This window comes from Aulonocara stuartgranti (assembly GCF_965226115.1).
Source record: "Aulonocara stuartgranti genome assembly, chromosome: 3".
Taxonomy (NCBI): Eukaryota; Metazoa; Chordata; class Actinopteri; order Cichliformes; family Cichlidae; genus Aulonocara; species Aulonocara stuartgranti.
The window spans coordinates 4,698,367-4,725,974 of NC_138941.1; the positions used below are offsets into that span (position 1 = coordinate 4,698,367).

At 42.2% G+C, this 27,608-nt stretch overlaps 1 protein-coding gene and 2 long non-coding RNA genes across 6 annotated transcripts in view; 2 read left to right on the forward strand and 1 right to left on the reverse strand.

Moving 5' to 3' along the window:
* Positions 1-27,433, forward strand: LOC309702413 (protein NLRC3-like). Its single transcript, XM_082527131.1, has 8 exons — positions 1-246; positions 1,239-1,317; positions 1,479-1,665; positions 1,795-3,574; positions 6,426-6,599; positions 16,895-17,068; positions 26,318-26,364; positions 26,513-27,433. The coding sequence occupies exons 1-8, from the start codon at positions 128-130 to the stop codon at positions 27,055-27,057; spliced, it is 3,105 nt and encodes a 1,034-aa protein (XP_082383257.1). The 5' UTR covers positions 1-127; the 3' UTR covers positions 27,058-27,433.
* LOC309702436 overlaps positions 1-27,608 on the forward strand; it is a 229,237-nt gene that overhangs the window by 56,944 nt on the left and 144,685 nt on the right. The gene's annotated exons all lie outside the window — the stretch shown is intronic.
* Positions 1-27,608, reverse strand: part of LOC309702456 — a 224,987-nt gene that overhangs the window by 54,165 nt on the left and 143,214 nt on the right. The gene's annotated exons all lie outside the window — the stretch shown is intronic.

The following is a 27,608-nucleotide window of genomic DNA, read 5'->3' on the forward strand; positions in this document are numbered from 1 at the left end:
ACCTGGATGACTGAACCTACAGACATATTGACCTGGTTTCATGGTCACATGACAGGTCAGAGGTCAGTTCCTCCTGTTAATGTGAACTCACTGAGTGTTTGTGGTTTACCTCTCAGACTGACTGAAGATGATGATGGAGGAAGAGGAGGACAGAGCAGAGTCTGCAGGGTCCAGCTGTCCGTCTGTGAGGAGTGACCGGTCCAAAGATGAAAATCCACTCTTCAGTGGTGAACCTGGAGCAACGAGGTCAGAGAGCTGTGATGACTCCTTTACATGTTTGTGTTTCCTGGATAAATATGACCTGAAACATCCTCAGATTGTTACAAAAATTCATTAAAAAGAAAACAATGAAAGAGAAAAGATCCAAATGTTCGACTTGGTCATTTGCTGTTTGAGGACAGTGATGCTCATATCTGTGGGGAAAGTGTGACCTGAGTGGGTTCATGTTTGTCTTTAAAGAACAGAGCTGCTCTGATTCTCTTTGTGTCTGATCTGTTAAACAGTCTGAGAGGTCACACAGAGACCCAGCAGCTAAAGCCTGGATCATACTGGCTGCTGTTACTCCATCAGGACAACACTGAACCACAGTGGTGTGGATGTAGTGGATAAATCCCACCATACTGATGCTCAGAGTTAACCACAGGGAACAAAACCAGATGTTACCTTCAGATTGTGACCTTTGGAGTGGACGATGCAGATTTCAATAGAGAATAAATGTTGTTGTTTTTCAGCTGTGAAGAAAGAATCTAATTTTCTGAACTTAAGAATTTATGATGCTGGAAACAACATGGAGACTATAACACAACATTTCCACTGTGTTCATAGAATGAATGTAAAACTGTCAGACATTCATTAAATATGCAAAATGTCTACAGAAGCATCAGAGGGTCAGACGTGAAGCACTCAGTGATTTTGATCAAATGACTCATCAGTTATTGATCTGTACTACACTGATCTACCACGTTAGTAAAGCTGGTGTTCTGGTGGTGGAGGGAGACTCGGATCATGTTCTGGTTTTGGAGCAGTGATCTGCTGATGGTTCAGTTTGATGAGCTTCTTCAAAATCATCCCTGACATCACCACTGAAAGGACGTCCATGAAAACAGACTGAAAATTACTGATATGTTCACAATCTGAGAGTTTAAAACTTGACAGACTTGATTCAGATGAAGTTATTTGAGCAGAAACTCCTGGATCTTTATCCTGTGTTGATCTAATCCTTCATGGTTCCTCCACAGAGTGGACCAGCAGAGCTCAGAGGTTCCCAGTGGTCAGTCTGCCCAGCAGCATCAAACACAGCTGGACTCCATATTTATGGTCTGTACATGTACAACAACTACTGTTACATCTGTTCTGTTCACAGTCATCTCCATGCTGCTCTTTGTAGACCAGTGGATCGTCAGTGTGTCCAACATGGATCTGATGTTTGGCTCCATGATTTCAGTCTGATTGGCTCATTCATAAATATTCTGTTCCAGCTGCTGGAGGACAACATCATCACTTTTGTGAAGAACGAGCTGAAGAAGATCCAGAAGGTTCTGAGTCCAGATTACCCAGAATGCTTAGAGAGTCAGAGGAGCAGCAGCAGAGAGGCATTTGTGAAGATCACAGTGGACTTCCTGAGGAGAATGAAGCAGGAGGAGCTGGCTGACCGTCTGCAGAGCAGTAAGAGGATTTATCTAAAGATTTAAGCTGCTGGATAAATGAGACATTTTCCAGAGATGGAAGATGGAGCAACATGTTTTAAAGATTAGTTCTTTTTGGAATTGAGTGTTTATTTTTCTTCTCATTCAGAACTTCAAGCTGCAGTTTGTCACCGTAACCTTAAATCCACCCTGAAGAAGAAGTTCCAGTGTGTGTTTGAGGGCATCGCTAAAGCAGGAAACCCAACCCTCCTGAATCAGATCTACACAGAGCTCTACATCACAGAGGGAGGGACTGCAGAGGTCAATGATGAACATGAGGTCAGACAGATTGAAACAGCATCCAGGAAACCAGACAGACCAGAAACAACAATCAGACAAGAAGACATCTTTAAAGCCTCACCTGGAAGAGACGAACCAATCAGAACAGTGCTGACAAAGGGAGTGGCTGGCATTGGGAAAACAGTCTTAACACAGAAATACAGCCTGGACTGGGCTGAAGACAAAGCCAACCAGGACATCCAGTTCATATTTCCATTCACTTTCAGAGAGCTGAATGTGCTGAAAGAGGAAAAGTTCAGCTTGGTGGGACTTGTTCATCACTTCTTTACTGAAACCAAAGAAGCAGGAATCTGCAGCTTTGAAGACTTCCAGGTTGTGTTCATCTTTGATGGTCTGGATGAGTGTCGACTTCCTCTGGACTTCCACAAAACTACAATCCTAACTGACCCTAGAAAGTCCACCTCAGTGGATGTGCTGCTGATAAACCTCATCAGGGGGAAACTGCTTCCCTCGGCTCGCCTCTGGATAACCACACGACCTGCAGCAGCCAATCAGATCCCTCCTGACTGTGTTGGCATGGTGACAGAGGTCAGAGGGTTCACTGACCCACAGAAGGAGGAGTACTTCAGGAAGAGATTCAGAGATGAGGAGCAGGCCAGCAGGATCATCTCCCACATCAAGACATCACGAAGCCTCCACATCATGTGTCACATCCCAGTCTTCTGCTGGATCACTGCTACAGTTCTGGAGGATGTGCTGGAAACCAGAGAGGGAGGACAGCTGCCCAAGACCCTGACTGAGATGTACATCCACTTCCTGGTGGTTCAGGCCAAAGTGAAGAAGGTCAAGTATGATGGAGGAGCTGAGACAGATCCACACTGGAGTCCAGAGAGCAGGAAGATGATGGAGTCTCTGGGAAAACTGGCTTTTGATCAGCTGCAGAAAGGAAACCTGATCTTCTATGAATCAGACCTGACAGAGTGTGGCATCGATATCAGAGCAGCCTCAGTGTACTCAGGAGTGTTCACACAGATCTTTAAAGAGGAGAGAGGACTGTACCAGGACAAGGTGTTCTGCTTCATCCATCTGAGTGTTCAGGAGTTTCTGGCTGCTCTTCATGTCCATCGGACCTTCATCAACTCTGGACTCAATCTGCTGGAACAACAACAAACAACCTCCTGGTGGTTTAAACCATCTCTCCACCACAGTGCTGTGGATAAGACCTTACAGAGTCCAAATGGACACCTGGACTTGTTCCTCCGCTTCCTCCTGGGTCTTTCACTGCAGACCAATCAGACTCTCCTACGAGGTCTGCTGACACAGACAGGAAGTAGCTCACAGACCAATAAGAAAACAGTCCGGTACATCAAGGAGAAGCTCAGCGAGAATCTGTCTGCAGAGAAAAGCATCAATCTGTTCCACTGTCTGAATGAACTGAATGATCGTTCTCTAGTGGAGGAGATCCAACAGTCCCTGAGATCAGGAAGTCTCTCCACAGATGAACTGTCTCCTGCTCAGTGGTCAGCTCTGGTCTTCATCTTACTGTCATCAGAAGAAGATCTGGATGTGTTTGACCTGAAGAAATACTCTGCTTCAGAGGAGGCTCTTCTGAGGCTGCTGCCAGTGGTCAAAGCCTCCAACAAAGCTCTGTGAGTATATTTGTACTCATGTCTTTACTTTTAACATCCAACTGTGTCAGTAATTTATTTCACCAGGCTTTCTGTCTTTGTATGAATTTGTAAAGTTTTGGGATTTCTCCAATACAACTGTGACCTCTTTGATGCCTCCAGAACTCGAGACGCTGGATTCACCATAAACTCTGATCATCACTGCTGCTGTTATGTTATCAGTCTTTGTTTAAACACTTAGGCTGCATGTGCCTGATGTTGTGATACTTTATATTCACATGCATGATCCTAGATACATTTCTACTGCAGGTCTATTTTAGTGACAAATGTTGGTGAAACACTTGCTTTTACATGCATGGTGGGTCCTGCATTAAAGAAAGCATTTGAATTACTCAGTGAATCCTGGCAGCCAGAGAAACATCCTTAGTTCCACTTTAAACTAAACTCTGCTTCGGTCTTCCACAGTGTGTTTGTTGTTTCTTTGTTGTTGTTGGCCTGCTCTCTCCTCTCACTCCAATCTGGTTGCAGCAGATGTTTGTCCCTCCCTGAACCTGCAGACTTGGGTGCAGCACCTCAGTTCATCTTCAGTCTGAAACCAGCTGTTGTAGCTATATCCCCTCAAGCACACCTTCCCTGGTCATCTCTGCTGTGGTTGCTATAAAATTTAATCTTGATTTAAAAAAAAGAACAAAAAACCTCAAGTCAGACTTGATGCCATTTGTTGGCAGCATGGTGCCTGTTTGTCTTTGATGATAAACTGCAGCACAGTCTAAAGCAAACCTTCTGGCTTTATTGACTTTATGCATGTATATATTCTTCCTGTTCACCTTGGACACACAGCAGCTCTCTGTTTGTTGTGATTGGATCTAGAACAGCCAACATATCCTAATCTAGATGATTTCTAAGGTGGTATCTGGGAGGAAAAGTTAAAATCAGCTTGGATGGCCTGTACTGTATGATGGCCTTGGTTGCACCACATTGATAGCCATGCAGGGTGGTTCACTCCTTGGGCAAGAAGACCGAGGAGTGAGCCACCCTTGGTCAAAGCTTGGTCATTCAAGCTCACTGTTTTCCCCTTGTTGGTTGATGATAGTATTTTTTTTTTGACTTATAGTCATCATTGTCTTCAAATTAACTCACACACTGCTGACTGCTGTAGCTTACCTGGCTGAGCAGGTGACCCATGCACTGAAGGTTAGAGTCATGACTCCAGGGCCTGGTTTGAGTCTGCCCAAGACCATTTCCTGTGTTATTCTCCTCACTTCTCCCTCCCTTCCTGTCTTCTTTGTCCTATGCAGTGAAGACAAAAGGCCTCAAGTTGTGAAAACTCTTCCCCTTCATCATCTTCCAAATCATCTCTCTCATCTAAAATCTCCAGTATTCCCTGAGTAGAGAATCTTTTCACAATCTTGAATGATAAGGATCCAAGTGGGTAAAGTTATTTATTTGTTGTGTTCCTATTTGCAGCTGGGATAGATTAAGAAAAACTATCGGCTGCCCAAATTACATCCAGTTTAGAAGAAAAACATTGAGTGAAGTATTTGTTTCATCATCCTTCACAACTCATCAACCAGGTGTCACAAACTGCAGCAGGACAGTACAAAGCATGTCATACTGGATGGCTGCAACAACCAGAGTTTTACCTACCTTTGGTATTTCGTGACAGCATGAGTGTAATATTTACTGAACAGAGTCATCTTCTGTAATCTTTTCAGATTCAGATTCAGAACACTGTATTTATTTTCAAGGGGCAATTAGGATACTGAGCTTTCCAACCGTACATACAATACACAAATACATCACATTGGGGAGACAGGTCAGGCTAGGTAGCTGGCCGGTCAGCCACTAGAGCAGGGACCTGGAACCGAACAGCAGAAAATGCACAACATCAGGAAAGATGAGGAGAAAAAAGAACTCCCCCCAGACTGAGCTCCAACAGGGAGATCAGTTTGAGAACAGACAAAAAAAATGACCTTAGCGCAGAGCACATGAAAACTCTTAATGCGCCATAGAAACACATGACAAGCAACAGGGATGGGTAAAAGGTGAGAGACAGCCGGTGTAGACAGCGCACCCGGGCCTGCAGCATTTGCGCTGGTCCGCTCGACCCACCGTCTGCACCGGGAGGGGATAAGCATGCTTAGGATGGGAAGGAAAGTCTAAACACCGTCTGTTATCAGGGTGAGATTTGTTATGTTCAGCTCCAGCCTTGAGACCACAACTGGCACCGGTATGTTAGCCGCATGAAATGATGGAGGCTTTCTTTGGTGCGAACAACTGCATGTCAATTTCACAGCTGATCTAACAGTCCGTCACTCGTCTCTCAATCTCCCGTTGGAGAGCCACGAGCTTCTCCGAGAGGTTATTGGTTTTGCGCTCAAAGAGCAAAGTCTGAGAACTCACGACCGCCATGAGCTTCTTCAAGATCTTATCCGTGCTGCGTTCAATGAGCCCATTTTGAGAAGTCACGACCCATCCCATTGTTTCAGCCACAGCGGGCAGCCTTGTGGGGGTTTGAACAGCTGATTCCGCTTTCTTTAATCTTCAATAAGCCAGGGCCAAGCCAGCTCAGATCAGCAAGAACCTTTTGCTGCTGTGAATGTCCGTGCTGCTATATTTCAGGATCAGGCTCTAAATGTACAAATGGATCTGAGAAGATTTCCAATCTTGTTTCTACTAGATTTACAGTTTGTTTTCATGTCTTCTGACTCAGAAGGTGGAGCAGGTGGAGCTTACAAGGAGTAAGTGCTGCTATAGAAGAAGAGTTGTGTTTTAATGAAGCTATTTAGTTAACCAATAATTGTATTGCATGCTGGCATTAAAAATGTTTCATTTGACTGATTTAATTGTTTGTTTGTTTGTTTTCTTCCAGACTGAGTGGCTGTAACCTCTCAGAGAGAAGCTGTGGTGCTCTGTCCTCAGTTCTCAACTCCCAGTCCTCTAGTCTGAAAGAGCTGGACCTGAGTAACAATGACCTGCAGGATTCAGGGGTGAAGCTTCTGTCTGCTGCACTGCAGAGTCCACATTGTACACTGGAAACTCTCAGGTCAGGATCCAAACATATCATTAAATGATATCATTGTTTAAACAACCAAGCTTTATAGAATTGGCAGGTGAACTTTTCTTTATCTTTGGATTGCTTAGGAGATTCTTAATTACTGTCTGAACATTTTTTTACAGTCACATATTTTGTTTTAATGGTCAAACAGAATTATTGTTCAGTTCAATGAGCAGGTAGCTGTGAGATTCATAATAATGAGGTATATTTGTATTAAAGATGACTAAACTTGAACAGTAGTTGTGAGTTACTTTGTTTACTCATGTGTGCTGATGTTGTGAGTAATTTAAAGCTGAAGTAAACTTGTAATGAGTTTAATAGAGTTTCTGAAGTAAGTGTACTTGGAGACATTTATGTGTTTACTAAAGTCCAGGAGCAGGAGGCTGTGTGTAGCATAGAGGAACCCAGACCTCAGCTTTGTCTCCTGGTTTCTGTTGCTGCTGTTAAGGTTTCCCCTCATCGTTCCTTCAACAGTCTCCTCACTGTAACAAATCAAAGTGTTACTGTATAGATTCACGTCTGAATGTTGCCATGTGCTATTAAAACTGAAAGCGATGTTTCATACACCCACGTGGTTCAGTCACACAGTAACTGATGGTAAATAATGTTTGTGTTGAGCACATCGTGCAGGTCAGCTGCTCCACACAGATCTCAGGTTTACATGCTGGAACAGTTTGTGATCATGAAGGATAAACCTCACTTCCTCTTTGTTTCATACAGATGTGACATGAACAATAACACATTCATGAAATTCTTTTAAGAACACAAACACTATTGTAGCTGGAGAATATATTTGAATGTAGGATAATGTAGGGGATCATAAACAACAGTAATAACTAACCACCTCCTCACCATTTGGGTTGGTAGCTGCATGTTGACGGACAAAGTGTGGACTTTATACCAGTTTTTAAGTTGTGTTGATCGACCACGTAAAACCAGAGTTATGATAAAATATCTGCAATGTTTGGTTTTCTTCCTGAATACTATCGTTTTTTATAACAACGATAGTATTCAGTATTTATTGCAACAAACTTTGTTGTTTGCAAAACTCAGTAACTTGTTTGAAGAAGTAACTATATAATTAATTGCCCAACATTGGTCATTATATCCTGTATTTTGCAGACAGAGTTACAGACTCTCTCCCAGACCACAGACTCATAATACAAGTCAGAGCTTTATAAAAATAGAAAAAATAAAGTTGTGTTTTAAAAATTGGAGTTCAAGTTATTTTTACTTCATATAGTGTTAACATGCTACAGGTCATGAACAAGGTTGTTTTTAATTTTCATTGTAAGTGGGCTAAAGCAGTTAATTAAAAGTAGTCTAACATAAATGTAAATGCTGTAATTTGATTACTTTAATAAACCATGTAACTTGGATGGATAAGATGCTGGCGTGACCACAGTGCACACGTCTGCTGTTGCTCACAGTGGTCCAAGGGACGCTCAGGGAGTTTGTGTGTTCGCTCAGACACATGAAACATTAGAGGGAACATTAGCGGTGACTGGCAGGGAAAAGGGGAATGATAAGACTTACTGTAAATATAATTATGTATGTATTGAAAAAGGAACAACTAAAATGTTCCAGCTGAAAAAATGAAATCAGTTTCAGTTTATGAGCTCTGTTTGTTTTCTTTACAATTCCAACCTTTTATTTTGAAATGAGCTGCTCGTTCCTGTTTAGAGTTGATGAGCTGATGTGGGTGAGAGGACTCAGGCAGCCTGACAGAGTTGATGTCCAGGTCTTCCCTGCTTGTCCTGATATACATAAACATGAGTATCCTTGCAGGTCAGATCTCATCAGTCACACCTGTTAGTGCAGTTCTCCTCTAGATTGTAGTGTTTGTTAAACTAGGATGATTTTAGGAGCCTGGACCGCAGATCTAAGGGAAGATATGACTTGGAAAGACTAAACCAACCTATTAGAGGTGTTCGCACTAACATAGATAAATACTCAGATTTACACCTTTAGTGTCTCACAAAGGGTTGAAAAGTGAATGTGCACAGAGAGGTTGGTGGTGAGACGGGCACTTCCAGCACTGTAGATGTGTTCCAGCTCAGTGTTCGTGGAAATAATCTGGAGAGCAGGATTCCTTGATGAATGTCACATCTTCTTAAAGTTATAATCCACAGGGAAAACTGTGAAACCGTCGATCTGATATCTAGTCAACCAATCAGGTGTTTACATGCCCTTCAGGGCTTTCAGAGGGGGCAACAAAGAGGAGGTGAGGAAGATCCAGGTGTTACTAAAGGACAAGATTAGAGAGGCTAAGGACAATTACAGGAGGAAGCTGGAGTGGAAACTCCAGCAGAACAGCATGAGAGAGGTGTGGAGGGGCATGAAGACCATCACTGGATTCAGGCCAACCAACAGAAGGGGAGCTGAGGGAGGTGAGAATAGAGCCAATGAGTTGAATCTGTTTTTCAATAGATTCGACACCACAGTGTCTGCTCCCACCCCCACAACCTCACCTGTAGTCAGCCTGGAATCCAGAGCCACACCACTGTGCCAGCCTCTCTCTTCACATGGCGCTGTTGCCTCCTGTGAGATTCCTGACACCCCTCCCCCACCCATCACCTTCACTCAATACCAGGTTGAGATGCAAATGAGGAGACTTCACTCAGGCAAGTCTGCTGGACCAGACGGAGCGAGTCCCCTTGTCCTCAAGACCTGTGCCCCCCAGCTGTGTGGAGTCTTTCATAAACTGTTTATGCTGAGTCTGAGTCTGCAGAGGGTCCCGGTGATGTGGAAGACATCATGCCTCGTCCCTGTACCAAAGACGCCACGTCCCAGTGGCCCCCAGGATTACAGGCCCGTGGCACTGACCTCCCACATCATGAAGACCCTGGAAAGGCTCATCCTGGACCAGCTGCGACCCATAGTAAGACCACATCTGGATCCCCTTCAGTTCGCTTATCAGCCTCGTCTCGGAACAGAGGACGCCATCATCTACCTGCTCAATCGTGTCTACACCCATCTGGACCAGCCGGCGAGCACTGTGAGGGTCATGCTTTTTGACTTTTCCAGTGCTTTCAACACCATCAGGCCGACCCTCCTGGGTGATAAGTTAGCAGCGATGCTTCTCTGGTGTCCTGGATTGTTGATTACCTGACAGGAAGACCACAATATGTACGTCTCCCACAGTGTGTGTCTGACAAGGTGATCAGCAACACAGGGGCACCACAGGGGACTGTCCTCTCCCCCTTCCTCTTCACCCTCTACACCACAGACTTCAGCCACTGCACAGAGACCTGCCATCTTCAGAAGTTTTCTGATGACTCTGCGGTGGTTGGATGCATCAGCAGGGATGATGAGACAGAGTACCGGGCTGTGGTCGACTCCTTTGTCACGTGGTGTGAGCAGAATCATCTGCAGCTCAACGTGGCAAAGACCAAGGAACTGATCGTGGACTTCAGGAAGACCAGGAAACACTTCACCCCTGTTTCAATCCAGGGGGTCAGTGTTGACATTGTGGAGGACTATAAATACCTTGGAGTACACATTGACAATAAACTGGACTGGGATAAAAACACCACAGCACTTTACAGGAAGGGCCAGAGTCGTCTCTATTTTTTGAGGCGACTGAGGTCCTTCAACATCTGCCAGAAAATGCTGAGGATTTTCTATGAGTCTGTTGTGGCCAGTGCGATCCTCTATGCTGTTGCATGCTGGGGGAGCAGGCTGAGGGTCGCAGATGCCAACAGACTTAATAAACTGATCCGTAAGGCCAGCAATGTTGTGGGGATGGAGCTGGACTCCCTCAAGGTGGTGTCGGAGAGGCGGATGCTGTCCAAGATAAAGACAATGTTGGATAACACCTCCCACCCACTCCATGACATGCTGGTCAGTCACAGGAGCTCGTTCAGTGAGAGACTGAGATTACCGAAAAGCACCACTGAACGACACAGGAAATCATTCCTGCCTGTGGCCATCTCCCTGTACAACGCATCCACTTAACACACTGTTTGCTGCTACAACTACACATGTTTCTTTTCCAACTATTTATTTATGAGTGACTTATGTATGTATGTATGTATATATATGTATATATTGTACTATTCTTAGTTAGCGTATTGTCTGTCTTGTCTTAATGTTGGTTTAAAATGGAGCACTGTAACAAAAAATAATTTCCCCCAGGGATCAATAAAGTATTCTGATTCTGATTCTGATTCTGATTCACTGATCTCCAGCCCCACCTTATTATCAGTTTCTCTCTTTTACATCTGAATTACCTTCACTTCACATTTCAGTCAGTTCAGATTTCATTAGCACGTTCACTTTAGCATAATCCATTTTAATCCAAGCACCTTTCTCTTTAAACTCTGTTTGTCAGTCACAGTATATCCAGTACAATCCTCTTTTTCACTGCGTCACACACATGCAGAGATCAGAGTGTCCTGTGTGTGCTCTCATTCACTCACACTCACTCTCATATGGCTGAAGTCTGTTTGTACACAGGCTAATCTGGGACTCTCCACCATTTGACCCTAGAAATAAAGAAGCTTCTTGGATGAGAGGTGAAACGTCTTCAAAGAACTTAAAGAAGTCCAGATGCCTTTTTTTCTAAGCTCTTTAGATAACTGCGAACCTTCACAAACACCTCATCAGTGGGACTCTCAGAGCTACCAGCCCTTTGCTACAATCACAAAGCTCTTCATTGAAATCAATGATATCAAAGCTGGAATTATATGAGTCCAAGTCTTCTGCTGATTCAGCATCACATTCATCTTTGCTCCTTGTTCTGCATCCCCACCATGGACTTCATTCCTTTCCAAGCCAGCCTTGAGTGTCCTTTATTCAGCTCATCCTCTGCTTTACTTTTACACCTGATTTTAGCTGCTTTTCTTCTCTCCCTCATAACAAGACAGCTTCTTCTGCCTGAGAACATGTTGGAGTGATTTACTAATCCAGGGCTGATTTTTGGGGAAAATAGTTCCCATTTTCAAAGTAATCCCCATTTTTCCCAGAATGAAATGTAAGTAGAAATAAATGATCTAAGTGAGAACATGAGCCTTTAAAAAGGCTCTTCTGAGGCTGCTGCCAGTGGTCAAAGCCTCCAACAAAGCTCTGTAAGTACATATGTGATCATAGCTTTAGCTTTTAAATGTTTATTCTAGTTAACACAGATCAGGTGGAACAACTCAAATAAAATATCAAAACTATTAAGTGGTCATCGGTACTCAGTTTGTTCAATACTGAATACATTGGAGCACAAATTGTCCACGTTTCTGAAATATTTCTGGGTGTAACTGTCACCAAAGTGCAATTTAGACCTGGCCTGTGGTTGTTATCTAAGTGATAATCATCAATTCTACTAAAACAAATACAAAATAAAGAAATTTGACACATTCTGTTGATATCAAAAGCACACTGAACAATTCAGTGTTGTTTTACTGCTGTTCTCTCTTCACTTCTTCTCCTCTGATTCTCTCCACATGTTGCTCTGCATCAGTGCTCAGTTTCCTGACAAAACAAGATGAAATATTGCTAAATATAATAGTATCTCATTACACTTCAACAGAAGTGTTTTATTTTTGTAATTGTTTATCTGTTATTTTTCAGACTGAGTCACTGTGACCTGTCAGAGAGAAACTGTGAAGCTCTGGCCTCAGGTCTCAGCTCTCAGACCTCTAATCTGAGACAGCTGGACCTGAGTAACATTAACCTGAAGGATTCAGGCGTGAAGCTTCTGTCTGAAGGACTGAAGAGTCCACACTGTACACTGGAAACTCTCAGGTGAGATCAAGCATTTTTCTTTCATCAACTGACAGAATTAGCAGATTAATAATAAGGCAGTCCTCTAATAAGAGGAGAAGTGGAGGTGCTTTGAAGGGCAACATACTCTTATGTTAACAAGACAGGAAGTAGTTCCTGGGAACTGCTTCCTTTGTTATTGTCTCAGTAGAAACATGATGGTGAAACAGTGATGAGTTTGCAGAGGTGGATCCACAGCACACAACACAACAATGCTGTTGCGAGCTGAAAGCAGACTTCTCACAGATTCTGAGGCTGCAGGTTTCATCACTGTCCAACCAAAATTCACTGAACCAGCAGTAAATGAACGTCCAAAACGACGCTTCATGTTTAAAAAACAGATGATCAGGGGGATTTGTGTTTACATCTTTTGTGTGATCTGTTCACCTGCTGTTTTAGCTGTTTGGTGGTTGTTGAGATGGTTTTGTGAACTTTTAGCTGAGATTCTGACGTTTCTGTAGATACCACACATGTCTAATTACTTTGTACAGCATGAATGGCCATAACGAGGTTTTTAACAGTAAGAAAAGTTGTAAAACTTCAGAAAATATAGTTAAAAGTCCAAAACCTTCTATGTCTGGTGGCTTGTGGTAAGGAGCAGATCAAACGAGTAAAGAATTACGTTATAATTATAAATGGCTTCAACAGCACATTCAGGTCTGTGAGACTCATTCAGACACTGAGCCGTGGCTCTGTGCTACATGCACATATTTCTGCATCTCTGCCATTCAGACACACTTTATATATAGTTTATTTTATGTAGTATTCAATACTGAACTGTACATTTAGTCTTTTTAAAGGCAGCAAGTTTTATTCAGTGTTTTCATAAAAGCCTTATTTTTATCCATTTACTGCTATTAGGAAGAACACGTGAGGTTTAAGACCTGGACCAGTTTGAAACCTTTTGTCCTCCACAGTGGAAAATGGGTGGAAATAAAAATGGGTCTCACTTTAGCCAGCTCCTAATTTTATCAGTTCTGCTCTCAGCGTCTCCTGTATATCTCCTGTATAAATGTTGCACTCAGCTTTGTGGTCTCCAATATCACTGAAATGCAGCCAGATGCTGCTCATTTTGCCTTTTCACTCTTTCCTGACACGCTTGCATTTCAGTACAGCTCCCATTTCTCTGTGTACTGATCTCTACCACTACCCTTGCTGTCTATGGGACATGTCTTCTTTCACATAATGGTATGATCCCAGTCTGTCTCTTAAAGTGTTTGGCCACATGGTTTGCTCATCAGAATAACATCTCAGCCGTGCTCACATTGATTATCAGCAAGCCTGAAAATTCATCAATATTTGACATATGAAATTATCTCAAGGGCTGGATTTGGCCCACGGGCCATATGTTTGACACCCCTGGTTTACACAGTTTGGTATTCAATGTACAACTGAGCTAGCTCTCAGCTAACTAGCAGACAAGCTAACTGCTGGGACTGCGTCTTTCTAACAAGAGCGTCAGACACTCAGACTGGTTTCCTTTGTGGATGATGATGTGTTCTCACACTGATCCTTCATGCTGATGCTGCCATCCACCCACTGCTCCTGGATTCCTCATCATCATCTCCATCAGCCCTCACAATACTCCACCTTCATCAGCTTCATGTTCAGCAGCCTGGATGGACAGTAATTCTTTCCATGGGTTATGGTGGGACATTGAGAGCTGAAGTCAAACAGCAGTGAGAATGAAAGACTGATTCATTTCTATTTAGTCTTGTGCTGTGCAGCTTTGTTCAGAGCATTAAGGCCCAGCAAAGATTACTGAGGTCATAGAGTCCTGATGAAACCTGTGTGCTTATAGAAACTGAGACCAGATGAACCAGAATAGAAGGACATTAAAATGAAGTGTCAGCTACACAAAGGCAAAGCTATTCAGTTGTTGCTGTGAGTTATTTAAATGGAGGATGGAGTCAGACTTTAAGCTGCTGGACTCAGTCACTATATCCTGTTGTCCTCATAGAACCTGGACACACAGACTCACCTGTGACACAGTGACACACAGTGTGGGCTACACACACATTAGAAAGTGGATCAGTCACACTTGTGCAATCATTTGTTGTGCTGGGAAACCATGAACACTTTGAATCACATTAATGGCTTTGTTACAGCAACATTCAATCATGAGTTCAAAAGTAGTGCATTGTGTACTTATTTTAATAGTACTGCAGTATGAGAAGTGCAACATTCAGTGTGCAGAAACAGATCAGGTGCTTTCTAACAGCAGTGTTCCCTTTAACACAGCAGCAGTTCAAATATTTCTGTCAGTCTGAGCTGAAACAGGAATCTAATCAAATATCAAATCAAAGTTCTTTGCCTCTGCCAGGACGTTAACATTTGATCTAGTTTTTTACAAAGTTCCCTCAGCGTCCAGAGCCACCAACATACCTTTGATCAACAGCAAGTGAACATTTATAAATGTGTGTTTGCAGAACAGGAAGCAGCAGAACTATTGTTCTGTTATCAGGCAGCAGCACAAACGCTCATCAGCTCATTTACTGTGCAGCACTTTGAGTGTGTGAAGTGTGTGTTTGTGCTGGATTTCCTTTGGAGAATCTCAGTCAGAAACCTGACAAAGAAAAACTCTTTCAACAGTCCAGGTTGAGTTGACAACATGAACTGCATTTATCTTCCTCTGACTGACATGTTCTTCCTCCTCTGCACCGAGCCAGCTGCTAAGACTCACAAGCTCATTGACATTTTCTGATGATAAAGAAACTCTCTTCTTCTGCACAATATGAGCAGCAACAGAGAAGAAGCTTTCACAGGTACAGATGTTGCAGCTGTGGCCAAGTACATGTGCTGCATGTTGGAGCAGCACTCTGATGGACAGGCCTCTGTACTGATGGTGGGCTCTGCTCTGTATCCACCACACTGTTCTCAGCTGAGTCTTCCTCCTGTTCACAATCACACTCTGATCAAGCATGTTCATGTTGTAACGCCGTGGCTTTCGTAGTCTCTCCTTTTTCTACAGCTCATGTGTTCTTCTTGTGGTGCTGTGTCTTGAGGCTCATACATGCCGTCATTTGTTGATCCTAAGAACGTTCCTCAGACCGACTTCTTCAACAACAGATAACTTTAGTTGTATCAACACTGCCTCCTGGAACAGTTTAAAATGAACATGTCAAAGATCTGTACCTGTCTCCATGTTTCTGTCCCCGCCCCTTTCTTTCTGTCCTGGGTCATGTGAGCGCTGCAGTAGTATTAGGCCCACCCTCAATGCTCCCATTGGCTGAGACGCATAATGACGCCCATTTCAAGCCAGCACTGATCAACATCCCTCCTGTGACCCATGGCTGTTATATTCAGAGCCAGTGAGCACTTTCACAATAATCATGATTTTAAAAACTGTGATTAAAATAATTGCTGACGTTAATCAATTAATGAGTTAACGAGATTATAACAGGTTAAGTTGCCCTAATAATTAGACTTTGATGACAAACTGATGTGATCTCCATGTTTCCTTTGTTGGACTGTGGGCGAGTGTCAGAACTGAATGTACTGAGTAACATGTAGAGTTTAAACATGTGTCAGTTCCAGTTTTAGAGCTCTAAAGTGCAGCTATCATGTTAGGAATATGTTAGGAATAGACAGGAACACTGAGCACACTGAGGTCAAATCTTTATTTTACCACTCGCTGCATTCTTGATGTTCATGAATTCAGCAGCTTCATGATTGTCTGCAGCATTAATCTCATATTTCCATTAAAAGTGTTGAATTTGACTGTTTGATGTTCTTTATGATCTCTGGCACCAGTTCATCTGTAGGCTGAGCTCAGTCCATCCATTTAGTGAAATGATGTTTAAAGGTCTCCTTGTTCTGTGAGCGTGCACAGATCCTGAAGCAGAAAGCCTGGGTTACAGAGAAATGATCATCACTGTGATGATGCTCACCATCTCTGACTGGGATTTGAGGTTTTGTCAAAGCAGCAAAGAAAGCCTGGCTATGTTGGACTGGGTGTGGCAGCAGCTCCCAGTTTGAGTTCAGGAGACAGACACCCTCTCTACTTTGAAGATCAGCTTCAAACTTTCCTTTTTGATAAAACTTATAGTTCGAGCTGGATCAGGTGACCCTGAACCATCCCTTAGTTATGCTGCTATAGGCTCAGGCTGTTGGTGGACTTCCCATGATGCTCTGCTTTCTTCTCCCCTCTTTTCACTCCTGATGCTTTTATATGTCACTACTGCATGTCCTTAACTTTTGTCTCTCTGTTTTGTTCTTGTCTCTCTGAGCTCATCTCTTCCCTTTCCCCTCACCCTGCAACCAGTCATGGTAGATGCTCCTCCTGGAGCCTGTTTTCACTGGGAGGATCTTTGTGTCAAAGGGAGTTCTTCTTCCCACTATCACCAAGTGCTGCTCACAGTGGAGGCGGTTACCTTACACTGTTAAACAGCTTCAGATGACTGTTGTTGTCTGTTGGGTATTGTCACTTATAAATAAAGTTACATTGAATGGATGTAAATGGATAGATGTTATTGTGACAAAGAGAAAACAACTGTTGACAGATAGATTGTTGTTTTGTGTGTCTGCAGTCTGTCAGGCTGTCTGATCACAGAGGAAGGCTGTACTTCTCTGGCCTTAGCTCTGAGCTCCAACCCCTCCCATCTGAGAGAGCTGGACCTGAGCTACAATCATCCAGGTGACTCAGGAATGAAGCTGCTCTCGGCTGGACTGAAGGATCCAGGCTGGAGACTGGACACTCTCAGGTATGGAGAGAAAATCTGATAGAGGAGGAAGAGCTGGAAACATTTCCTGTGTCTTTCACTCACTTCCTGTTTGTTTCCTGCAGATGACACATGAACAATCACACATGCAGGAATATTTTCAGGGACAGACACACTAGTCTAGCTGGATAGTTCATGGATATTTATGTAGGGGTCTCCAAGGAGTCTGTTTGCAGGAACATTTAGGTCACAGGTGTACCTGATATAGATACCAGTGTACCTAATAAAGTGTCAGCTAACATTTGGAAATGGAAGCTTAAATAATGACAAACTGTACATTCACAGCTGAATTCACAATAAATTTGTTCTCAAGTGCACATTTTTCTGTTATTGTTCTCAAACAACAGAATGAGAATGAAATATTGATTCTAACAGGGCCCATAAACAGCATTAGCTTAGCAGCATTAGCTTATCAGAGTTTCTATCATGGTCACAGAAATCTTTAGCAGAGAAAAGTGGCCTACTTAGCAATAACTGCTCAAGTTGTATAAAGAAAGGGAAAACAGTATTAGCATTAGCTGCTAATGGCAGCTTACTTAGCATAAACTCTTCACATCTTTATAATGCAAGGGAAAGGAGTCACTCATGGAAGCCTATTTAGCATTAACGTCTCACATCATTATAAAACAAGAGAAAAGGGTATTACCATAAGCTACTAATGCTTATTCACCTCAAATTAGCTTTAGCCAGAGGTGTGGACTCGAGTCACATGACTTGGACTCGAGTCAGACTCGAGTCATTAATTTTATGACTTTAGACTTGACTTGAAAAAATGTTCTAAGACTTGTGACTTGACTTGGACTTTTACACCAATGACTTGGGACTTGAATTGGACTTGAACCGGTTTACTTGAAAAGACTTGATATTTTACCCCAAATATAAAATTTAACATGCATATTATATAGAGATTGAAAATGTGACGTCATTCACGGGTAGAACCGCAAAGGATTCTGGGAACTCGTGGCAAGCGGTACTAGCGCACGCAGGCTTTCAATTAAAATCAGTCACACAGCGATAAAAAGAAACACAAAAATGTCAAGAAGCCGTTGTATTATTAACTGCAATAGCCGGTCGCATGACAGCCACAGGAAGCCGACGGGTAAAGAGATCGGTTGTTATCGGATTACGTCGTTGAAGAGAAATTGTTCGAGCCATGTTTCCGAAGTAACAAAGACGCGACTGGATTGCAGCCATTCAAAGACCAAATATAACGTCCCAGAACACTCCAGCTCACAGGTTAGTCTGCTCCAAGCATTTACACGAAGGTCAGTGTTTTTTAGTAGTTAATACGTCATTTTCATAACATAATTGGTGATATAGGTTACAAGCAAGTCTGGCGCTGAACAGAAATTGTCGCGCTATGCTTCTTTGTTTATTGTGCATAAATAGTAAATTATCCTGACACAATATTGTGTTTCGCTTCTGTTATTATGGTAGACTGATAAAAACACATACTTTTATTCACAGGATAAAACAGGTTTTTGTATCACTAATTGCCCAGTACGATTACAGCATACAGTATTATTGTCACTGCTACATTTCTGTGATGGGTACCAGAAATTATTTCCACTACTAATTAATTACCGTTGAGCTCAAAGGTTATATTAATAAACTGTTAAGGAATGTGTATTTATGACGACAATTTGTGAGACTGGTAAACTTATGATACGTACGATGGTCTTTCGTTCTACACGGTGCATTTCAAGGTCCTGTACCCATCCGTCGGTAAACTGTACCTGGGCTTGTTGCAGTGACCTGAAGTTACTAAACTTCATGAGTGTATGCACTCACTCCAAGAACCGTATAATTATAAATATGCATATAAATTGTGGGGATGAATAGAAAAGTATTTGACCAGCATAATATAATCTGCAGTATGATCATTGCTTTAACATTGTAACAGATAGCTTTAAGATGGCCTTAAGATGTTTATGCATACAAGTTATTATATTAATTTTGTATTCCAGGTGCAGTTATAACTATTTTATACATATTGCATATCTGTGCTTATTTGAGTTGATGTTCAGGTTCTTTAAAGGTCTTAAGCCTCACTGACGTGACTGTTCAGGTGATACATGCTGAGGGAAAACTAGAACATAGAAGGAATTGCAATACATGCTTACAAAACACTTATATCAGGTCATTTTATATTAAGGTTTTAGTAGAGGTTCTTGGTTAAAACATTTATTTAGTAGAAGACATACACATAGTCTCAGTGAGCCTCTGTCCTGGTGAAAGGCCAGAAGTGCAACAGGTGAATTGAGAAAGAGCATTTGAGGACGAGACACAGACAGTAGGAGGTGAAGAGGTGACACAAAGAGCATGTGAGGTCAACACATATTAGTTAGACTTATTTAGAGGAGAGATTAAGTTATGTCTCGACAAGAAAGAGGAACAATTCATTTTAAGATAAGAACGGAAAGTACCAAGCCATGAAAATAGAAGATGATTTTCTGGGTGAAAAGTCATGATGATGTTGATCTGATCTATGTATAAAATGTACCGGTGACGCATGAAGGGGCGTCAGTAAACAAACCCTGATGTTATAAAATAATTGTTTGTGCCTTAGTAAGTCGAAGATCAATTGCTGTTTTCAGTGATCTTCCCACGTGTGAATTAAAATCTTCGTTTGACTTCACCCGGCCGGACCAGTGTGGTTATTTTTCGATCACCTCTTGTACCCTTTCTCAATTCTTGAATCTTAACAAAATATGCTAAGATGAGATAGCTGACTTCATCCAACTAGCAAATGTTGTCCAGGCTACGTTGGTGATACAGTTTTTTTTAATGTGTATGATATTTTTGTCATGCGATTTTAAAGCTGGTCCTACAACCGCATCCAAGAATAACATGCAGCTTATCTCAGAACTGTCGGTGAAAATTATTCTTGGAGCTAGGTTTAATTAAGCTGCATTTTATAGAGGTGCAATTTCACAATTTGTGTATATTTTCTAAGTTCACTATTTTGTCATGTGTTGAGAAAAACACAGATTTTAAAATTACATGGTCTAATATTTACATTTAGCATAACTGCAACATTATTTTTTCATTTTTTTTTTTTAAAGACTCGAAAGGACTTGAAATTCAAAGTTTCAGACTTGTGACTTGACTCGGACTTTTACACCAGTGACTTGAGACTCGACTCTGACTTGCCTGACATTACTTGAGACTTGACTTGAGACTTGAGGATAAAGACTTGAGACTTACTTGAGACTTGCAAAACAATGACTTGGTCCCACCTCTGGCTTTAGCTGCTAATGGTAGCCTACTTAGCATTAACTCCTCACTAATATAATGCTAATTCATATCAAATTAGCATTATCTGCTCATATTGTTATAAGGAAAGAGAAAACAATATTAGCATTAGCTACTAATAGTTATTCAGCCCTAATTAGAATAAGCCTCTAAAAGCAGCCTACTTAGCATTAACTCCTCACATCGTTGTTACCCAACGGGAAAGAGTATTAGTATTAGCTACTATCATTTTTAATAAGTAAGAGAAAACAGTGTTAGCATTATTGAACAATGCTAATTCACACTAAATTAGAATTACCTATTTACAAGAGCGTACTTAGAATTAGCTGCTCACATTGTTAAAAAGTAAGGGAAAACAGTATTAGTATTAGCACATAATGCTAATTCACGTCAAAGTAGCATTAGTTAATAATGGCAGCCTACTTAGCATTAACTGCTCACTAATATAATGCTAATTCACATCAAATTAGCATTAGCTGCTCACATTGTTAAAAGGGAAAACAATAATAGCATTAGCTGCTAATAATTATTCACCTAATTAGAGTTAGCCCCTAATGGCAGCCTACTTAGCATTAACTCCTCACTAATATAATGCTAATTCACGTCAAATTAGCATTAGCTGCTAGCATCAGCCTACCTAGCACTAGCTGTTCACATTGTTAAAAGGGAAGAGAAAACGATATTAGCATTAGCTACTAATAATTATTCACCCCTAATTAGAATTAGCCGCTAATGGCAGTATACTTAGCATTAACTCCTCACATTGTTATAATGTAAGGGAAAAGAATTAGCATTATCTAATAATGTTGACCTTGGCCCACTGGAAAAGTTCAGAACTAAAGATTTAGGAGTGTTTCTCGATAGCTCTTTCTCATTTGAGAAACAAATAAATTCTGTTATTAAAACCAGCTGTAAGGTTTATATTGTTGACTGTCATTTATACTTAGAAATATTTACTCATATATGCTTAGAGTTGTATAATTGATTGCATAATGATAGAGGTTTGATCCTTAGTAGTGTGTAAAGACTCTGTGTGCCTTCCACAGTGCTCTGGCATGCACACACCACTTGGGGCCATGAGAGAGGTCGTACCCTCTCTTACTGATTTATGGTGTAGGACAGAGGTCTCAAACTCAATTTAGCTGGGGGCCGCTGCAGGCAGAGTCTGGGTGAGGCATGGCCGCATTAGGTTTTCTACAAGAAAGGCATGGTTAAAAAATTCCAATCTTCTCAAATCTCTTTATTTTTATTTTTTAACACAAAATATGAAAAATAAATAAACAAATTAAGAATTAATAAGAAAATTAATCAATCTGTAATACATAAATAAAATAATAATAAGATGTTTTTAGTCAGTGAACTTGTGTGTATCTTTCAGGCTTCTATATCTGCTGTATTTAGATTGAAATGTCTGTATTAACAGTTCTATAACCTTCTTCTGAACATGAATGGAACACTGTAGAAAATGAACTGTTCTTCTGAACATGGCTTCTCTTGCCTACTCCTTGCTGCTAGAGACTAGAGATGGCACGATACCACTTTTTTATGTCCGATACCGATACCAATATCATAAATTTGGATATCTGCCGATACCGATATGAATCCGATATAGTGTTTTTTAATCAACAAAACTGTTTTTTAAATATCTTGCTGCATTTTGCAAGTCTGCAAGTTCATACTCAAGTTTAAAACAACAACTACACTAAAGCTATTCTGTTATACCTGTATACAAAAAAAACATTTCATAGTTCAGCAATACTGATCAATCTAATAAACTTAGACCTACACCATCCTCCCTATTCTGGTATTTTAAAGAGTACTTAGCGTAAATATTAAGCAACCTAACTAATAGGGTTCCAACTCCCAGCAACAACAAAAATAAATAAATAAAAAATAGGGAACCACCCCTCACGCTCCACCTCATGATGCTTAATCGACTTAATCAACCTTAATTTGATGCATTGTGAAAAAAAATGCACAGAAATCAATTATTTTTCAAGAAATATTAAATAGATTCAACATCTTTCAACAAAATTGCAGACTGCACAGATGGTACCTTCCCAAAGTAAAAAGTACTATAGCTTACTAGGGTATATATATTAGACTTAATAGTCACTATATACAGTAATTGACTTCTATTCATTTTACATCAAATTAAAACTTTGGGTGTAAGATTCAGATAATTATTTATTAAAAGCTCAGCATTTTAAATGAGAATAAGAAAGAAAAGTATGTCTTTGTGCCCCCTTTTCCCTGTTCATGCCCTATCGGCCCCCCCTGGCTAAACTTTGCTAGAGTTTAGCCGCCCCTGCACAGTTACCAGCCGTCAGCTACGTAGAAAAAGATCCTGGTGTAGAAAGTAATAATAAATAAATTGTAACAACAGCTTATCAAGCTTAAACGTGCTGCTGTTGTTCAGCCGCTGGTTTCCTCTTTCTGGTGCAAAGTGGACCAAAAACAAACAAGAGAGACGGACTCGCGACAGAAAAGCCGATCAGCTGATCATTAAGCAGTTTCATGATTGAAGTAGCAGCCGGAGAGCGAGAGGCAGTCGCTTGTTAAGCTTAACGTGGGAATGCTTTACAAACATTCAGAGATGGACTTACACACTTGCTTTACTTCTCTCGGGGATAACTTTGTCGGAGATGAAATGCCGGGTTGCTAGCGAAGCTCCACATGCTATCCAGACCACCGACAGGTCCCGCATGCCACAGCTGCTCTATCACGTGATGCATACTGCTCCGACGTGCTAACGTTCTGAGGTGAGTTACGGCGTTCGGGAAAGCCGAGGGAAACTAGGGCTCAATTCTCTCAAAGATTGTCCAAGCTTGTCTGCTTTTCCACTCACCTCCCTGAACTTTGCTTTGAGTTCAGAGTTGCACTGCAGCTCAATGAGCTCCATTTGAAGCACAGAAGGGGCATCTTGCACATCGAAGGAGAAGGGGTCCGCAAAAATGTGAAAGGTGGCTCTGTGTGTCTTGAAGTCAGCAAATCTGTGATCAAATTCCTCCTGTAGCCTCAAAATGACATCAACATCAACAGGTGCTTTAAGCCCCTGGATCTGATTTGGTTGATGCATTTCACAACAATAGACATCACATTGTCAAACTTCAGGCATTTGCTGCAAAGGACCTGCTGATGGATGATGCAGTGCAGAGCAATGGCCTCCTCCACGCCTTCCTCTTCCAGTTTGTTTTGTGCCACCAGTCCATGTTTCCTCCCTGTCATTGATGGCGCTCCATCTGTTGTTATTCCAACAAACCTCTTCCATGGCAAACCAACATTCTCAATGGCATCACACAGCTTGTAAATATCTGCTGAGCGGTGGTCTGGCCATGCATTGGAATTACTGTGAGCAGCTCCTCCATCACTTCAAAACTGTCATCAACACCACGGACATACATTGGGAGCTGGGCTGTGTCGGTGATGTCTGTGGTCTCATCAAGAGCGACTGAGTATACACTGAAACATTTGGCTTTCTCACACAGTTGGTCATAAATGTCACTTGACAGGTCAGAAATGCGATCTGCTGCGGTGTTGGCAGAAAGGCTGATGTTGCTAAACTGACCTTTCTTTCCCGGACAGACTATATTTGCAGCCTGCAATATGCACTTTTAGACAAATGCACCTTCTGTGAATGGCTTCCCTGCTTTAGCAATCATCTCACTAACCACGTGGCTCCGACTGCTGCATTATTCTCTTTGGTTGCTTTCTTGGAGAAATCTTGCTGCCTCAGTAGATCTGTTTTAAGACTGGCAACCCGGTTCGCTCTCTCGTCTCCCTGGTATTTTGCATCCAGCTCAGCATGTCTAGTTGTGTAATGACGTTTCAAATTGTATTCCTTGTGCAGCGCAACTTTCTCTGTGCAAATAAGACAGGTCGGGGTGCCCCTGTGCTCAACAAAGAAATATTGCATTTCCCACTTTTCCTGAAATTGTCGGTGCTCATCACCAACCTTTCTCTTCACCGCAGGCTTTGAAAAAGACATGTTTGGTGCTATGTGACATTTATAATTCTACTTGGTGTCACTGTCGCATTGAAGTTTCAATCAAGCGTTTAGCCGACGGACGGGGAACGTCTCAACGCGTAGAGAACGTCATTTCTGCTTCTTTTTCTTGCAACCGTAGCACGGCGATCGGCAGATAAAAAGCCGGTAGCAGTCTCCTTTGTTTTTACGCTCGATGTTCATGTCTTTCATGACGACACGAACACCGTGGCGTTTGCAGATGGTAGAAAGTGCAGGGATAGCGAGCGCAAAAAAGGCGACTGCTCACGGCGCCGGGCTGTTGTTACAGGAGAAAGAAGCGGAAATGACACCGTGACATATAACAAATAACATCAGCTGTTTCTGATGTTAGTTGTTTTGACTGCTTTTACATTATATTGAAATATATGTAATGTTCATGTTTGCTGCAATGCAAACGCAGTGATGCAAATAAAAACATGGAGCCACAAATTACGGTGCGACCCTATAATTAGTCCGGGTTACCGGGGACTGTTGTTGCCGATGAACAGGTGTCGCTATGTGACTGCAGACTAAATTGGGCTGCATTGAGTTCATGACTTTTCTTTTATCCCGCCGCCTACGCATCACTGTGAGAGTTAATATGAGATCTCTCTCTGTGGAAAAATAACTTTAAATCCCACTGACGTGTGTATAAATCTATATACGTATAATGTCCCGCTGGGCAGCAACTTAAAAAAACAACTTTTTTTGAAGTGTTGTGAACGCAGCGCGCTGGGGCGAATGTCGGCGTTTGCCCAATAGAAAGGAGGAAGCCAGCCAGGCACAGGAAAGAAAGAAACACTCCAGGGCAACGCTGCTGGAACTTTGACTCATTGAGAAATGTTTCCCTGCTTGCATCAAGCCCGGCTGGTGTCCCCTGAGATCCATATCCCACCCTGATTGGTGGGTTAATTCAGCTCCGCCCACAACACTGTAAAGTGTCATACATTATCAAACTAACATTACATTTTCATATTAAGGTGGGGCCAAAAACTATCGTCCTGCGGGCCGCAATTGGCCCGCGGACCACGAGTTTGAGACCCCTGGTGTAGGAGGACACCTACTCTGTGTCTGGTTAAGTATAAGAGCCCTTTGTTAGGGGGACCGCTGGACTCTTAGCACCAGCTTTGGGGTCACAGGGTCACATCTGGAACACACACACACACACACACACACACACACACACACACACACACACACACAGACACACACACACACACACACACACACACACACACTATGCACAGACTGGTACTCTTTGTTCATACCTGTGTAAGACGTCATAATGAACTTGTGCATATTCATGTAAGCTCAATAAAGAGCAGTGTTACGAGGGAGCAGACGAGAGCGACTGAGGTCAAGTGAAGGAACGGCGCTGTCACAGTTCTCTCCCTCATCAATTGTCTGGTTCCAGCGGTGGGTCTGTGCTAGACGACCCATCACCAGCTTTTTCCACTGGTTACCAGTACGTGGTAGAATCCACTTCCAGATCTGGTTGTCTTTAAATCTGTGAATGGATTGGCTCCATCTTATCTCTCTTTAACAAAAGAATCCAAGTGGAGCCCTCAGGTCTGCAGATAAGCAGCTTCTGACCAGAACTAGACGTAAAAACAGAGGTGAGCTTTATCGATGGCTGCAGCCAAACTCTGGAACAGTCGCCCTTCACATCAGGTCGTCACCAACACTGGACATTTTTAAAAGCCGGTTGGAAACACATTTGTACTCTGTAGCTTTCAATCCTGACCAGTCTTTATAGTCATTACTGTGTATGTTTCCTATTTTCTCTCTACTCTGTGCAGCACTTTGGCTCAAGCTGTTTTTAAATGTGCTGATAAATAAATGTAGATTTCTTTGAATAAAACAGTGGAGCCGAGCTTTGAGCTCAGTGTGTAACAGTGTGTGTGTGAGAGCCATGTAATGTCCATGTGTGCATGCTGACTGTGCTGCTCTGACCCCCCTCCTCCTTTCAGGGTGGAGCCTGCTGGAGTCCGATGGTTGAGACCAGGTCTGAGGAAGTGTAAGTGTGTTTTTAATGGGATTCATGAAAACAAAGCAGCACACATTCAACCATCTTCATCATGTCAGGAGTCATCATCAAAGTGTCAATCAATGAACAGATGATGGATCAATAACTGCAGCTGGATTGTGTTTGTTCTCTCCATCAGATTCCTGTCAACTCACAATCGACACAAACACAGTGAACACAAAGCTCCAACTGTCTGACAACAACAGGAAGGTGACACATGTGGAGGTTCAGTCATATCCTGATCATCCAGACAGATTTGATGTTTGTGAACAGCTGCTGTGTAGAAATGGTCTGACTGGTCGCTGTTACTGGGAGGTCGAGTGGAGAGGAGTCGTTTATATATCAGTGAGTTACAGAAGCATCAGAAGGAAAGGAGGCAGTGCTGACTGTGTGTTTGGACGCAATGATCAGTCCTGGAGTCTGATCTGCTCTGATCGTGGTCCTCGTCATGTCTGGCACAATAAGATACAAACATCCATCTCCTCCTCCTCCTCCTCCTCCTCCTCCTCCTCTGTCTCTAACAGAGCAGCAGTGTATGTGGACTGTCCTGCTGGCACTCTGTCCTTCTACAGAGTCTCCTCTGACACTCTGATCCACCTCCACACCTTCAACACCACATTCACTCAAACTCTTTATCCTGGGTTTATGGTCTGGTCTCCTGGTGCCTCAGTGTCCCTGTGCTGAGTGGAGTGTAAAGAGTGTCTCCTGTTACAGAAACACTCTGACTGTTGAACAGATAGTTCAGTCTGTACATGTCTGTCTCTTTCACTCACAAACACGTTTTCAGATTCATGGATTCAATCAGTTGATGTTTGAAACTCTTCTAAATGATTCCTTGTAAACTTCTTCAGTCACAAACAAACAGGAAGTGATGTCACATGTGTTCCTGTCCACACAGCAGAATGAGTCTATTGCTGACAGTGATGTACAAACAGAGTGAGCATTTCTGAGGCCCAAAATAAACTGAGTAGTTCACTGAATGAACAATGGACTGTGAGCTCAGTTCCTTCATCATTAGTATGGATTATATATGTATATGTATTATATTAGTATCATATATATCAGGTGCTGCTGCTTTCAGTCATTGTGCAAATGTGCTGTTTGTAAGCTTGTAAAGCTGCAGTCAGCTGAGACTGAAGAAGTCACCTGATCAGTGAGCAAACGTTTCTGAAAACGTCCAGATGAACAGAATCAACCTTTTGGGATCAGCCAGCAATGCAGCATCATTGTTGTTC

What these genes read in the sequence shown, in the direction of transcription:
- LOC309702413 (XM_082527131.1), top strand. Translation starts at nt 128, where the DNA reads ATGATGATGGAGGAAGAGGAGGACAGAGCAGAGTCTGCAGGGTCCAGC. An exon ending in AGCTGGACTCCATATTTATG is followed by an intron (nt 1,318 to 1,478) that starts GTCTGTACATGT and finishes ATTCTGTTCCAG; the next exon opens with CTGCTGGAGGACAACATCAT. An exon ending in GGCTGACCGTCTGCAGAGCA is followed by an intron (nt 1,666 to 1,794) that starts GTAAGAGGATTT and finishes CTTCTCATTCAG; the next exon opens with AACTTCAAGCTGCAGTTTGT.